This window comes from Rhincodon typus, chromosome 17 (assembly GCF_021869965.1).
Source record: "Rhincodon typus isolate 14 chromosome 17, sRhiTyp1.1, whole genome shotgun sequence".
Taxonomy (NCBI): Eukaryota; Metazoa; Chordata; class Chondrichthyes; order Orectolobiformes; family Rhincodontidae; genus Rhincodon; species Rhincodon typus.
This window is the reverse complement of record NC_063348.1, coordinates 49191437-49205831: the sequence shown is the minus strand read 5'-3', so window position 1 is coordinate 49205831 and position 14395 is coordinate 49191437. Positions and strand designations below refer to the sequence as shown.

The following is a 14395-nucleotide window of genomic DNA, read 5'->3' as shown; positions in this document are numbered from 1 at the left end:
CCAAATAAAGAGATTCTTTCCAAAAGATGAAGACGAATTTGAGTGAGGGAGTGTGTGCACGTGCATGTGCATGTAAATGTGTGAGAGAGACGCACATTCCCTACAATTCACACATAGACCCTACAATTTGTCTAAAGACAGTACAATGGAGAACACTGAAGGCACAGGGAATGAACAGGTGAATGGTATTGGACTATGGATGGCACAAACCTGAACGGCAACAGGCTACTGTAGTATTCTTGTGATTCTACAAGGGACAAACAGACAGGTTAGCTACCGTGGCTAGCGCTGCCCTTCAATACAATAGCGGGGAGGAACTGCTCAGCTGTTGGAAGCAGGCACAATAGTTTGGAAATTTGGAAAAGAGGCAGGGTTTAAAGGAAATCCCCATTAAAAAATTATAAGAAACTAATGGAAAACACTAGCATACGTTCGCAGATCGTGAACCAGAACCAAATGGAGCCCTGATTAAGAAAACCTACTGACACATGAAAGCAGAGGTCCCATCCTATCTCCATCCACTTTGACCAGTACGTGAAAGGGGACACAACCAGAACCCCACATTATCTTTGGAAGTTGCCAGTGCTTTCTGAAAATGGATATTTTAGAATTTCTGGAATTTGAACAAATCACACCTGCAGAGTGGAGGCATGCATAAAGGATTGAAGGTGTGAAATGTACAAAAGGCAAATAAAAATGGACCTGCTGAGTTTTCCAGCTATTTCTCTTTTCGTTTAAAAATGGGATTGCCTCTTTTACAGTTCATTATGAAACACTGTAACCTGAGTTGTACCGTTGTTTACTAAAGTAACTGATGATAATAGTGCTATGATTGGACAATGTAATGTACAGTCAGTTCTGCTATAATGCGCATTTCTTCAACATGAATTGGCTTTAACGCGATTGAAGAATTTAAACCACAATTTGAAAACACGAACTTTCCTTACCTGTATTGGCTATAACATGATTCCGGCCCCATTTGTTTAAATGGCGCAGCTATTGCGCGATTTTATTATAAGGCAAGATTGCAAGAGAACAGAACTATCGTGTTATATCAGAACTGATTGTATTGACCATTAAATAATGTAGTTGCTAGATTCTGTCATGTAAAAGAACAGCACAGAGAAAAATGCAAAGGCATTCAGATGTATTAAAACTGATTATACACTCAAAAAACTGGGAATCTGTATTATACAACATTGAAAGGTTAATTCAGTTTCAGATCGAGAGCTAATTCAAACTCTCCCCATGATATTCTTTGTAGATTGTAGATTGGCTCAGCCATCTGTTTGGCTTTGTAAAAGCTTTGAGAGTTGCAAGAGCTTTCATTCATTCCATACAGGCCAGACAAGCCTGCCTGACTGTTTAAAATTTCTGGATTTGAGCTCTGGCTGTCTTCAAAAGTACAATAGATCCTGCAATGCAGTCTGTTTATTCAGTTGCCCTGGGGAATGTCAGTTTGATGGCTTGGCTACCATCTAAGTAACAATGGGCTTTCAAATGCAATATTTGTTTATTTAAGCACCATAGAGAATGGCAGGTTGACGGCTTTGAGAGATTTGGAGGATAATTGGCTTTTAGAACCTATTTGAAAGATTTCTGATCTTTCAATGACTTCTAACATGTTACTTTAAAGCTTGATAGTTCCGTTTGTAAAGTAGAATTTGAAGGCATAGCAACGTAAAGATATTATTTAATGAATGTGTAAATGATTTTCTGAGGCATGTTGCAATCAGAGTATGATCTCACTTGTCATGTGTTAGAGACTCTGCTAGAAGACTGGAATTAGTTCAGCTCACAGCAAGGAGCACCGCTGCCTTATCATCATATTTCTATTGTTAATAGACATTATTTAAAAGAAACATACAAGCCTTGCCTGAGCTTGTATGAAGAACAGACCTGAGAGAAAGGAATGATGGAATGAGATTGAAAGGTTAAGTGGGGAGTGAACGGGATAGAGAGAGATGAAGGGAGGGTGTGAAAGGTCAAAGGGCCTTTATTCCAATCTGCAAGTTTGACTTTATTTGGAGGAACCGCTAATGGCAATGAGGAACTGGGGTGGTATTTCTGGGGATGGGAGCAGGCCTTCTAACCTGGCTCCTTCAGCATCAGCCCACCTCCATACCAGGCCTTCCCTCCCTCCCAGATTAAAGTCCCGTTTGCCAGGACATAGGTGAGGTAATGGCATTGGAATTATTCAGGCCATCTGCTTCTTGCCTCCAATGGGAAAATTTCCACTTTCCACAGTTCTAGGAATGTGGATGCGTGGTTTTTAGATTACCAGGCAATACAGAGGAAATAAATATTTAATCCAAACTGACCAGATAGTCAAGAGAGAAAAACCTCTCTGGACAAAGCCACAGGGGCAAGTATTTTCACAATTCCACTTAGCTCCTTGCAAGTGCTGACAAAGTAAAGCAATAGCAATGCATAGGCTGGAGTTAACTCTGTTTGACCGTTAGCTGTTCTGCGATGCAATGTGTTGTTGATACTACAGCTTGGTTGGGCAGTCCAAGTGATTGTGGCAACAACGTTAGCTTATCCAATGTTCTGCAAATGTCGATTGGCATGCCGACACATTGAATTTTGCTTTTGGAAGCCCATGCTACACATGGATCTCGGAGGCCTGTATGCCAAGGAAAAGATGAGAGTCATAGCGTTATGAACGTACCTTCTGTGGCCATCGGGTCCTGCAGTGGGACACAAACCAGGAGCTTCTAGCTCAGAGTGGGCACTGCCAACTGCACCACTAGATCAATTTGATGCAGGACATGAATTAAAAAATTATACAGTATCTACACATGATTAGGAAGAATCAGGATGATTATGCCCACAGAATGGTGACATTTTCAAGTAAGAGTCCTTCTGAATTGGCACAGAATTTAAATACCTATTTTAAATTCACTCCCTTAAATATACAAAATAAAATCTTAAGATGCATAATATTTGTAGCTGGAAAGCTCCATGGTTGATCTGTTTTTTTAAAATGGGCATTTAAGAGTGTGTTTTCTGTCTTTAAACTATGAGAATTGAAAAGCACAGGCAAACACAATATTTGTGGCATTAAGAATGTTACCTACCCACAGAGCACAGTCGTCCATCTGGCTCATCTGGGCAGTCACACACAAAGTCTGTTGCCCTGGCAAAGCAAAGATGTGTGCATCCTCCATTATTCATACCACATGAGTTGGTACCTGAAACAAATTCAATCAATTATTTAAAGTAAAGTTTGGAGTCACGTCCTTTCCACAGTATCCACTAGGGGGTGTAAAGGGAAGATGCCCCAACATCCAGAAAATGAATAGAAATGAATGATTCAGTCATGGCTGTTTTACTACATGGTTTTTACACTTGAGTTCAGGTAGGGAGGGAGAAGCAATGCAATATACTCAAGGCGAATACGATGGATATCATGTCTAAGTGATCATTTTTGGAATGTATTGATGTTTTTCAATGCATATTAAATGAACAGTTTCATACCTAAAGGCAAAGCAGCAATCAACAAAACATCTACTGATGTATCTAGCTTTAGATCAGAAATCTGATAAAGTAAACCCTGTCACAGTTGCAAACATGGGGCCTAATTTTCAGCCAGTATCAATGAGGCCGATGTTGGTCAACATTATTGATGGTCAAAAGGTACACTAGTATCAGCAGGAGGCAGATGCACAGTTAAAATGAAAACCTCCAAACATTGCTGGCCAAGTTGTGTTGCTCTACTATTAGCTTTGTGAATATGTCATTCCACTCACTGACTCTCAACATTTACAAGTATTTACTTATATAAAGTTCCTGTATTGGAATGTGTGGATATAGACTAAACCCGCCACTGAAATTTAGGTCTTCAACACTTTTGATCTAACTGGACCATCCTTTAAGAAAATTATAAGTAATAATCAGTAATTAATTATCACTAGTCAACATCTCTGGTGCTAAAAATCAACTAAATCAATCCTTCAGATATTAAATGTTGCTGAAGGTTTTTTTTAAAAGTAGTAAAACGTCGGAGGTTTTTCCTGAGCTTTTACTTCGGTCTTGTTGATCAAGCTTTTTTCCCTTCCCTGTATTTCTTTTCCTGTACCAGGATTAAGCTCCTCTGATTTGCACTTCCTCCTCCCTCCTTTTAAGTTCCCACTCCTTCAGTCGGAGTGATCACTGTTAATTTCCCAGTCCTTCAATCTGATTGTTGCACAGTTGCTTGCCCTGTTCACTTAGATCCCAGGTACTCACTAAGTGGCCTGGTACAAAAACAATTAGTGTCCAAATCCTTTTCAGTCCAATCCTTTTTTGTTCTTTCTATACCTGTTTGCCTTTGTGGGCTGACCACAATAATGTCCATCAGTCCCTCCACGTTAGCAAGGATGGTTTCCTTGTTCCGGCCTGTGTATTTGTCCACACGCTGGACTGATTTAGTTTGCCAGTCTGTCCAGTAAATCCAACGATCATGCTAGATATGAAAATAATTATTTTAGATTTTACATACATGTAATTTAAAGTTGTCCAAAACATTTATTTTAAACACAATTTATGTTTATACTGGGAAATGCATCTTATCTGACAAAAAAAACCCTGCTTACAAACATAGATATATGTGAAGCCACAATTAAGTTACTGAGCATCATTCACATCTGGAGAGCTGCTCAGCCAGACCTGGCTCATTTCTGCTGTTGCACACATACTGCTGACACCCCATACATTCTTATCGAAGGCCTTTTGGAAATCCAAATACACTACATTTACTGGTTCCCTCTTGTCCAGCCTGCTTGTTACATCCTCAATGAAATCTAAGTTTCTCACAATTTCCTTTCACAAAACAATGTTAATTCTGGTTATAGAGTCATAGAGCCATATAGTCATACAGCACAGAAATGACCTCGAAGAAAAGACTACTACATACAATTCTGGTCACCTTCTATTAGTAAGGATGTTGTTAAACTTGAGAGGGTGCACAAAAAATTACAAGGATGTTGCCAGGGTTGGAGGATTTGTGCTACACAAAGAGGCTGAATAGGCTGCATTTTTTTCCTCCTGGAGCTTCGAAGGCTGAGGGGTGACCTTAGAGAGGTTTATAAAATCATGAGGGCATGGATAAGGTGAATAGCCGACATCTTTTTTCTAGGGTGGGTGAATCCAAACTAGAGGATATAGGTTTAAGAGAGGGGAAGGATTTAAAAGGTACTTTTTAACAGAGGGTGGTGCATGTATGGAATGAACTGTCAAAGGACATAGTAGAGTAGGGTACAATTACAACATTTAAAAGGCATCTGGATGGGTATAAGAATAGGAAGGGTTTAGAGGGATATGGGCCAAATGCTGGCAAATGGGACTTGGTCAGATTGGGATGTCTGGTCAGTGCAGACAAGTTATGATAAACATATGATGACACTTGGGGAGAGTGTCTGAACTCAAACATGACAATACAAATGCCTGCAATTTAAACAGCAATTCACTCCAAAACACATATGTAGTCCAACCCTTCACTAGTGATATAAGACACAGCCTTAATAATAGTTTCTAGCATCTTCCCAAAAGATGACAAAAGTTAGACCAATTAGCCTCTGATTTTGGAATCTAGGTGACACCAGGAATAATGAAAGAGCATTATAAATAAAATCTAAAACTTTAATCCACTGTGTAATAATTGCCATAATTAGCTATTCTCAGTTTCTCCACCGGATGGCAGTGTTATATCCAAAGTCATCATAAAGTTACAGAGCCCACTCAGTGGTGAGAAAAGCTCACATGTTCTATTTTTGTTTGCTCCAGAGATAGAACAGTAATCTCTCATAAAATCTGTTAAAATAAACACAGCTAAAATTATGACATACATCTTCTGAAAGCACATATAACAAAGAAGAAAAACATTTTCTTAATTTAGAAAATGTCATCGGAATTTTACGGGTTTTCTTGGTTATCTTCCAAAGGAGATGGAATGTCATGAGAAAATGTACAACCATTTTTCAATTGGACTTCCACTGAAGGATCTTGGAAGATCAGGGGATCCTTACAGAGATTCTCCTCTCACACAACGTACTTTGAGTAACCGAGCGGGATTGATACATACATGCCTACAAGGATCAAGTTAATGCATGTGCGCTCCTGGCAGGAATTACCGTGTGCCAAGAGTACGCATCAGGAATTCACAGGCAAACTCCAAGTTTTCCATTCATTCATCAATGATAATGGGAATACATACATGCCTAAGACTTCTACAATAATGACAGAGTGCCAACTACTTCCAGAAAAGTCAACAAGCTATAACAAGAGAGTAAGAGCTTAAATGTGTAAATATTATCAGCATGTGATGGCACAAATCATTGGTTGTTCAATATTTCACTTTGTCTTATATCACTAGTGAAGGGTTGGACTAAATATGCGTCTTGGAGTGAATTGCTGTTTAAATTGCAGGCATTTGTATTGTCATGTTTGAGTTCAGACACTCTCCCCAAGTGTCATCATATGTTTAATTGGAATCATGGAATCCCCACAGTGTGGAAGCAGGCCATTCGGCCCAAGTCACACCGACTTTCTGAAGGGCATTCCACCCAGACCCCTCTCCTACCCTACTCCTATAACCCTCTATTTCCTGTGGCTAATCCACCTTGATGATGTGGGCAATTTAGCAGGGCCAATCCACCTAACCTCCACATCTTTGAACTGTGGGAGGAAACCGGAGCACCTGGAGGAAACCCACGCAGACACTGGGAGAATGTGCAAACTCCACACAGACAGTCGCCCGAGGGTGGAATCGAACCCTTATTACTGTTATTATTACACATTTGTGTTTGTATTTACAGATTTTGAATAATTGCTAATTGCCTTACCTGAGTTAAGGCAAAGGGATGTATGACTTGGCCAACCAGAACTTGGCGCAGTTTTCCATTCAAATCACAACTCTCAATTCTATCTAAGTGAGCATCCACCCAGTAGATCCTGTCAGGAAAGATTTGCATTCATTAAAATTATCGTGCAGATTGTTTAATATGTACATATACTTATGTCTGACAGCAGAGAGAGAGAGAGAGAGAGTACGGAAAGACAGGGAAGAGTCATAGAGCTCTACAACATGGAAAGAGAACCTTCAGTCCAATTTTTCCATGCTGATCAGATATTCTAAACTAATCTAGTCCCATTATCCAGCATTACACCCATATCCCTCTAAACTCTTCCTATTCACATACGGGGAGAGAGAGGAAACAGTAAATCAGCAAGGAGTGAGCATATACAAGAGGTGACAGTGCAGAGACAAAACAGTGGAGACAATGGAGTGGAGATGTGGGAGAGGACAGGAGGGGAGAGAGAGGCAAGTGTATGTGGAGAGTGGAGGAGAGAACAACACAAAGAGAAAGATGAGGAAATGGAGAACAAGGACAGGGCAGAGAGGACTGTTCATAATCCCGAATTTGGCATCAATGAGAAAGTACCACCTAACTACTTCCCAGCAGCTTGTAGCATGAATGTCATTCAGTAAAAAATTTAGCACAAAGAGGAATTATTTTCTATCTAATAGTAGTGCGCAACAAATCACTGTCAAAGACAATCGGGGTTGTCACTTGCCTTAACACTGACAGTTCGAGTTAACCTTAAGATGTTAGTAAAGGAGATTCCTGGTTGCTTGCCAGGATAGTACTAGGCTTTCCTTCTGAATCCGTGATCGTTAATTACATTTCTCATCTCTCATGGCCCTTATACACTGATTATCTGATGGCTATTTTACATATTTTCTGCTCTTTCTCAGCTCACCTTCTTGAGTCATAATCTAAGGTTAGCCCATTTGGCCAACCCAAATCTGTATTAATGAGAACTTTCCGATCTGTACCATCCAACTGCGCACGCTCGATTTTGGCAAGATTTCCCCAGTCTGTCCAGAACAGATACCTATCAGAATACAAGAAAAATATCGACATTTTAAAATTTAACTTTTTAAATTCCACAGCTAAACTATTTGATCTGAAGAAGTATGTTAACTCATGAAACACCGCTTTCTCAATGTTCTAGTACTTCAGGTCAACGATGTGGTGATGCATTCTGCATAGATTACCTAGAATTGGTGTGTGTTACTCTTATTAACAGTATTCTTATTAACTCTCATTGTTAACCTGGATCAGGGAATGAAGAATGATTTTTCATCTTTGTTCTGAGTACTACTGAAAGAAGTCTAAGACAGAGGCCTAGGAAGAAGGACAACTTCTGTAGAATAGGTAGGACATGTTTCGCTGTAAAATGTCTTCCGTCAAGTACAGATCTTCTTACTTTTAAATTGGCTTTGGACAGATTGAAGGATGAAGAAAAGTCTTCTGAACCTCTGATGTGTATGTTTATTTTTCATTTAAAACAAAATGTCTACCTAGCCCAATTCCATCTCACCTAAGTTGGCGGCACGGTGGCTCAGTGGTTAGCACTGCAGCCTCACAGCACCAGGGTCCTGGGTTCGATTCCACCCTCAGGTGACTGTCTGTGTGGAGTTTGCACATTCTGCGTGGGTTTGCTCCGGTTTCCTCCCACATTCCAAAGATGTGCAGGCTCAGTGGATTGGCCGTGCTAAATTGCCCGTAGCATTCAGGGATGAGTGGATTAGATGGCTAAATAGGGGGATGGGTCTGGGTGGGATGCTATGAGGGTTGGTGTGGACTTGTTGGGCCGAAGGGCCTGTTTCCACACTGTAGGGAATCTATGAAGAAAGTTTTGCTGTAATGCTAATTTATTTGTATACTTTTGCAAGAAACACTAAATGTCTAGTATCAACAATCTCAGAATTTTAAAAATTCTTTCATGGGAAATGGTTGTTATTGTCAAGGGCAGCATTTGTTGCCCATCCCCAATTGCCCTTTGAACTGAGAGGCTTGCTAGATCCATGCAGAGGGCATTTAGGAGTCAACCACATTACTCTTGGTCACAAATAGGTCATATGTCACATTTCCTTCCTTACAGTGTATGATTGAAATGTAGTGATTGTAACGAGGTCAGTCAGGTGGACCTCTTAGAATATGAGTTCCCTGATTGGGGCTGTTAATTTGGTCCAATCAGGGAGCCCAGGCTGACAGATTAAAACAGGAGTGTTGGACATTCTGCTCACTGAGAGCTGGATCTGTCATGGACTCTCCACATGTAAATAAAGGGTGACTTGGTGATTGGCTACCGGCATCTGTGGAGTTATTTCATCAACCTACTGGGATTTTACAATAATCGATTATTGACTAATCTTCAGTCCCCTGATTGTATCAACTGAATACAAATGACACAGCTGCCCATGGTGGGATGTGAACCCAGGCCAGAGTATTAACTTGTACTTCTGGCTCTGAAATTGTTACTGGCTCATCTTTAGTTAGCACATTTGGTTGTAGGCACATTTGAGAATTCAACATGTTTAATTTAAATTCTAGGTAGGTCATGGAAAAATACACCATATAGACACTTCTAGAATTGATGTGCTCTTTACCTAATTTTTATGGTGTTGAATTTTATTGCACTTTCAAAAATAGGTAGATGTTGATTTATTACAGTTCTGTGGAAAGTGACATATACAAAATATGAACCTTATCCAAAAATGTGAAGCCTGAACTGGCTTCTGGCTCTGCAAAGAAAAATTACTTACCCTTTCCTAGGAAATACAGCAATTGCTCTTGGTTCATCCAGGCTGTTGTTGATTAGTACCTTCCGGCAGCTTCCATCGAGCCAAGATACTTCAATCGTGTTCCTGCCAGTGTCTGTCCAGTAGAGGTTCCTTGCTACCCAGTCAATGGCCAAACCATCAGTTGTTTTTAAACCCTGGCCAATGACTGTCATCATGCCACTGCCATTCAGATTGGCACTTCTGATGAGACAAAAAGCGAAGTTTTACTTTACAAAACCAGAAGCTAAGAGAAGGCAAAGAGATTTTGGTGTCCAGTATGTAAATCATTAAAGGATGGTGCAAAGGCAATCCGGAAGGTTAACATAATAAACACATAAATTGCTGGGAAAACTCCGGAGGTCTAGCGACATCTGTGGAAAGAAAGCAGAGATAATATTTCAGGTCCAGTGAGCTTTCTTCAGAACAGCCAGTTTCTCTGGTCTGGCACCTTAACTGCCCTATCTGGAATCATAGAATCCCTACAGTGTGGAAGCAGGCCATTCAGCCCATCAAGTCCACACCGACCCTCCAAATACCATCCGACTCAGGCCCTGTCACCCTGCATTTCCCAATGTCTAATCCCCCTAGCCTGTACATCCCTGGACACTATGGGGAATTTAGCATGGTCAATCCATCTAACCTGCACATCTTTGTACTGTAGCAGGAAATTAGAGCACCAGGAGGAAACCCACAGAGACTAAGTGCAAACTCCACACAGACAATTGCCCGAGGGTGGAATCGAATCCAGGTCCCTGGGCCTGTGAGGCAGTAGTGGTAACCACTGAGCCACTGTGCTGCCTCTGCATTACCAGAAGGTGGACAGAAGCCAGAGGCTTAGTTCATTTTTCTTTCCTTAATCCAGAGGCAACTTGGTCAAATGCTAACTCTCTGCTCAGTTGAAACCTGACAGCTGTGCAGGGTTTAAACCCAAGACCATGGTAATCTTTGTGGCTCACGCATTCACCAGATAAAATCTTCAAACATTATCAGGAATGAAATAGAAATCCTGGTCCATTAAGCAACAAAGTAACACAATTCTCTGACCCAGTATTTTTCTTTTGTAGATGGTAACCTTCAGTGTTTGATTATTGTAGCTTACTAGCTGAGAGACCCTTTCAGACCCAGTGGCATATATTCACATCATTTCAATAGTTTATAATCCAACATTAACTGCTGAGTAGCTGTGCAAGATTCGAACAACATTGCCATGTGACCATCTGCCATGGGTATGTAAAGGATCTGGGCTCCGCTTCCACTGGTTTCCCTTTTAGGAAGCAGCTTCTAACCCTCACTGGGTAACTTCTCAGCGGACTGTAGTATTCAGTGACTGTAAAATGGTGTCAGAGAAGCACAGGTAGGAAGGGATTAGGGATGGACTGTGTCAACACAGGGTAAGGGTGAGAACTGGAGGCAAAGTCAATTATTAGGAGCATTAGCAGGCCATCCAGCCCATTCAGCCTGCCCTACCATTCAATATGATCAAGGCTGATTTAACACTTCAATGCCTTTTATGCACCCTATTGCAGTTTACGCCAATAGTAATCAAAAATGTATTAATCAGTGGAAGGGTCACTGGACCCAAAACATTGACTCTGATTTCTCTCCACAGATGCTGCCAGACCTGCTGAGCTTTTCCAGCAATTTTTGTTTCTGATTTCCAGCGTCCAGTTCTTCTGTTTTTTTTAACCAATGTCCACCTTAAACATACTCAAAGACTGAACTTCCACAGCCCTCTGCGCAACAGAATTCCAACAGTTCACAGAGTAAAATAATTTGTTCTCATCTTAGACTTAAGCTGCATTCCCCCCACCAGCTTTATTTTTAAATTGTACTCCCTGGTTTTAAACTCTCCAACTATCCTAAAGGGATAGACTGGATGTATGCAATTAAGTATTTTATTTGTTTCAACAAGATCATCTCTCATTCTTTGAAATTAATTTTTCTAGTTCAAGGCTTGAGCAAACAACACCAGTCATTCATTGCCCCCATGTTTAAAATGACATTAAATTGTAGTTCACTAGCAATGCTGTATCCTTACCTGATCACATCTAGGTAGACATCTGTATAATAAACCTTCATCTCCACACTGTCATAATCCAGGGAAATGACATTATGCAACTCAGGAACTGGAACGTGCACATCTGTGTAATCAGTTGTGTCCAAAGAAATTCTGCGAATGCTGCCACGACTAGAAAAGAGGAGATACGTCTCGGGAGCATTGTCACAGGTTCTCCCATCATTTTTCATCTGGATTCCTGTCGGACACGCGCACGTGATACCACCGGGGCGTGGGAGACAGAGATGGCTGCAGCCCCCGTTCCTGACACTACATTTGTTAAATCCTGTCCAAGAACAAAGCAAAACTTCTTTCAACAAAGTGCAAAAGCATCAATGTCAGATCTGCTTAACTGGAGCCTGGGAGAGGTATTGTCCACTAGGTATTAGCCCCACTAAGAACCCCTGGTATGTTAATGGAAGTTTGTTTATATTGTGGTGGTTTATGACAGGAGACAGATAACACATTAAACCATTAGTTAGTTTGTTAAAAAGGCTTTCTAGTTCAGTTTGAAGGAGTCTTGACTGGGGTTAGAGCAAGTATTGTCTCTATCAAAGGTGATTCTTCAGAGTGGTTAAGTAACTTGCCCAGAGGGATGTGTAGATTAGGTGGGTTACAGAGGGATGAGTCTGGGTGGGATGTTCTGAGGTTCAGTGTGGACTTGTTGGGCCGAAGGCCCTGTTTCCACATTGTAGGGATTCTAAAAAAAGAGTTACTTCAATGAAAGTGTGTGGATTGTGAAACTACCAGACCAGGAATGTTTGGTTAGAACTCTGCAGATTATTAGAAGACTAGGAAAGTCTAAGCTCTCAGTTGTGAGAATATTCAAGGAAAAGGCTTCTTCACACTCATAGGACAGGAGCCTGAGAAGATGCATCTAAGTCAAACCTGCCCGGCCTCATGCTCATTCAAACTATTGACTGAGCTCTGGATTTTAATTACTTGTGAAGTGATACTGTTGAGAATGTGTTTTGAAATCTTTCAGACTGTGTTCTATTTAGATAGCTTGGTTTGCTTTATTTTCTCTTAAATTTATTTTGTATAATAAATTTACGTGTTATTGTTAAAAATGAGCCTGCAGTCTGGTGTGCATATGTTTCAGTGAACGATGGTCATGGTAAATTAAAAATAAATACAAAGTATGATCTTTCACGTCAGATTTCATTCAGGGATCTGACTTGTCCAGTGGTAACATCAGTTGGGATCATGACAAAAGGGATCATTGCTAGGACCTGAGTTCATTGAATTTAAAATTGAATCTGAGCTTCTTTTAAAAATGCAGGTTGTGGACATGAAAGGAGATTGTGAAGGAAGTATATTGCATTGATTTTGAAAACAACATTGAATTTTGCGAGAGATTTTTGGAAGTAAATAAAGTAGAAGTGTAGTAACAGTGGATTATTTGAAATTGGATGAGTTACAGGATAAATTGACAGTAGAAATAAAAATAGGATCTTGTAAGAAGGAGATGCTTAAAAATATTATCCAAAATTTAGAATGAGAAATCCGAAATTGAGTCACCACAACTAGAATTAGCTATGGTACAGTTAGAAATGTTTAAAAAAGACATACACACAGATAAATGAAAAGACTTAACTTAGTAAGGAAGAAAATTTTTAAAAGCTTGAGCGGGAAGAGCAGTGGAATGGGAAATAGCGATTAGAAAACTTGAATTGTAAGAAAGAAAAATGAGACCAATGCAAAAGAAGATGGAATTTAAAAAGCTTGAACTCCAAAGATATAAGCAATTCAGACAGAAAAGCTTAGAGTATGGAAAGAAGCTGCCCAACTTCCTGATTTGGAATTAGTTCACCGTTTCTTCACAGTCATAGAGTCAAGATTCTTGATCTTACTTTCTAACAAGCACTGTGGATGCACCCATGCCACACTGACTGTAGTGGTTCAAAAATGTGGCTCATCACCACCTTCTCAAAGGTATTGAGGCTTGAGCAACACGTGATGGCCTAGCCATTGTGCCCACATCCCATGACAAACGAAAAAATTCAATTCCTACTTAAAAAGGAAATATTCTGCTCTCATTTGCATACTGTAATTTGGTTTGATATAAAGGAAAACAGGCCAATTATGAAAGCAGAATGTAGAGGGTTGGTTGAAAGTTCATTGCAGCATAGGCCAAGGAATCGAAAGTCATCACACCGAGGTGCTGACAGGAGTGTGTGGTAAGTTTATAAAGGGCTTATTCCATAATAAATGTGGAAATAGAAATTTGTAGTGGGAAAGAATGACACGAAAGAGTGATAGAATGTGATAACAATTAATACATTTTATGGTCATCAAGAGTTTACAGATGCAAGGATTTTTCTAAACGCATTTATAGATGTAGATTCAGATAATAGATTCTGCCTTCCACACAGTAGAAATCAACTAACAAGAAATATCAAATATAATGAACAGTCATAATATCAAATATAAACATTCCTAAAGAACGGACACAAGGTTGAAGCTTTCTATTTTGCTTGATTTTGCGTTTGTTTTTAGCAATGTTTAAGTTCTGTTCTGCCAAGCAATGAAATAGAACATACCAACAATGGAATGGAACATACCAACAATGGAATGGAACATGCCGACAATGGGATGGAACATACCGACAATGGAATGGAACATACCGACAATGGAATGGAACATACCGACAATGGGATGGAACATACCGACAATGGGATGGAACATACCGACAATGGAATGGAACATACCGACAATGGAATGGA

General features: G+C 40.1%; 1 protein-coding gene across 3 annotated transcripts in view; it reads right to left on the bottom strand.

The window, feature by feature from the left end:
* The window catches only part of lrp4 (low density lipoprotein receptor-related protein 4), a 359208-nt gene that overhangs the window by 34703 nt on the left and 310110 nt on the right, over positions 1–14395 (bottom strand). For all 3 annotated transcript variants that reach the window (XM_048607192.1, XM_048607193.1, XM_048607194.1), the window contains 6 exons: positions 11652–11955; positions 9596–9814; positions 7744–7878; positions 6825–6933; positions 4303–4447; positions 3081–3194 (listed from right to left, as the gene is read on the bottom strand). In XM_048607192.1, coding sequence (XP_048463149.1) covers positions 3081–3194; positions 4303–4447; positions 6825–6933; positions 7744–7878; positions 9596–9814; positions 11652–11955 — 1026 coding nt within the window. The remainder of the gene's footprint in view (positions 1–3080; positions 3195–4302; positions 4448–6824; positions 6934–7743; positions 7879–9595; positions 9815–11651; positions 11956–14395) is intronic.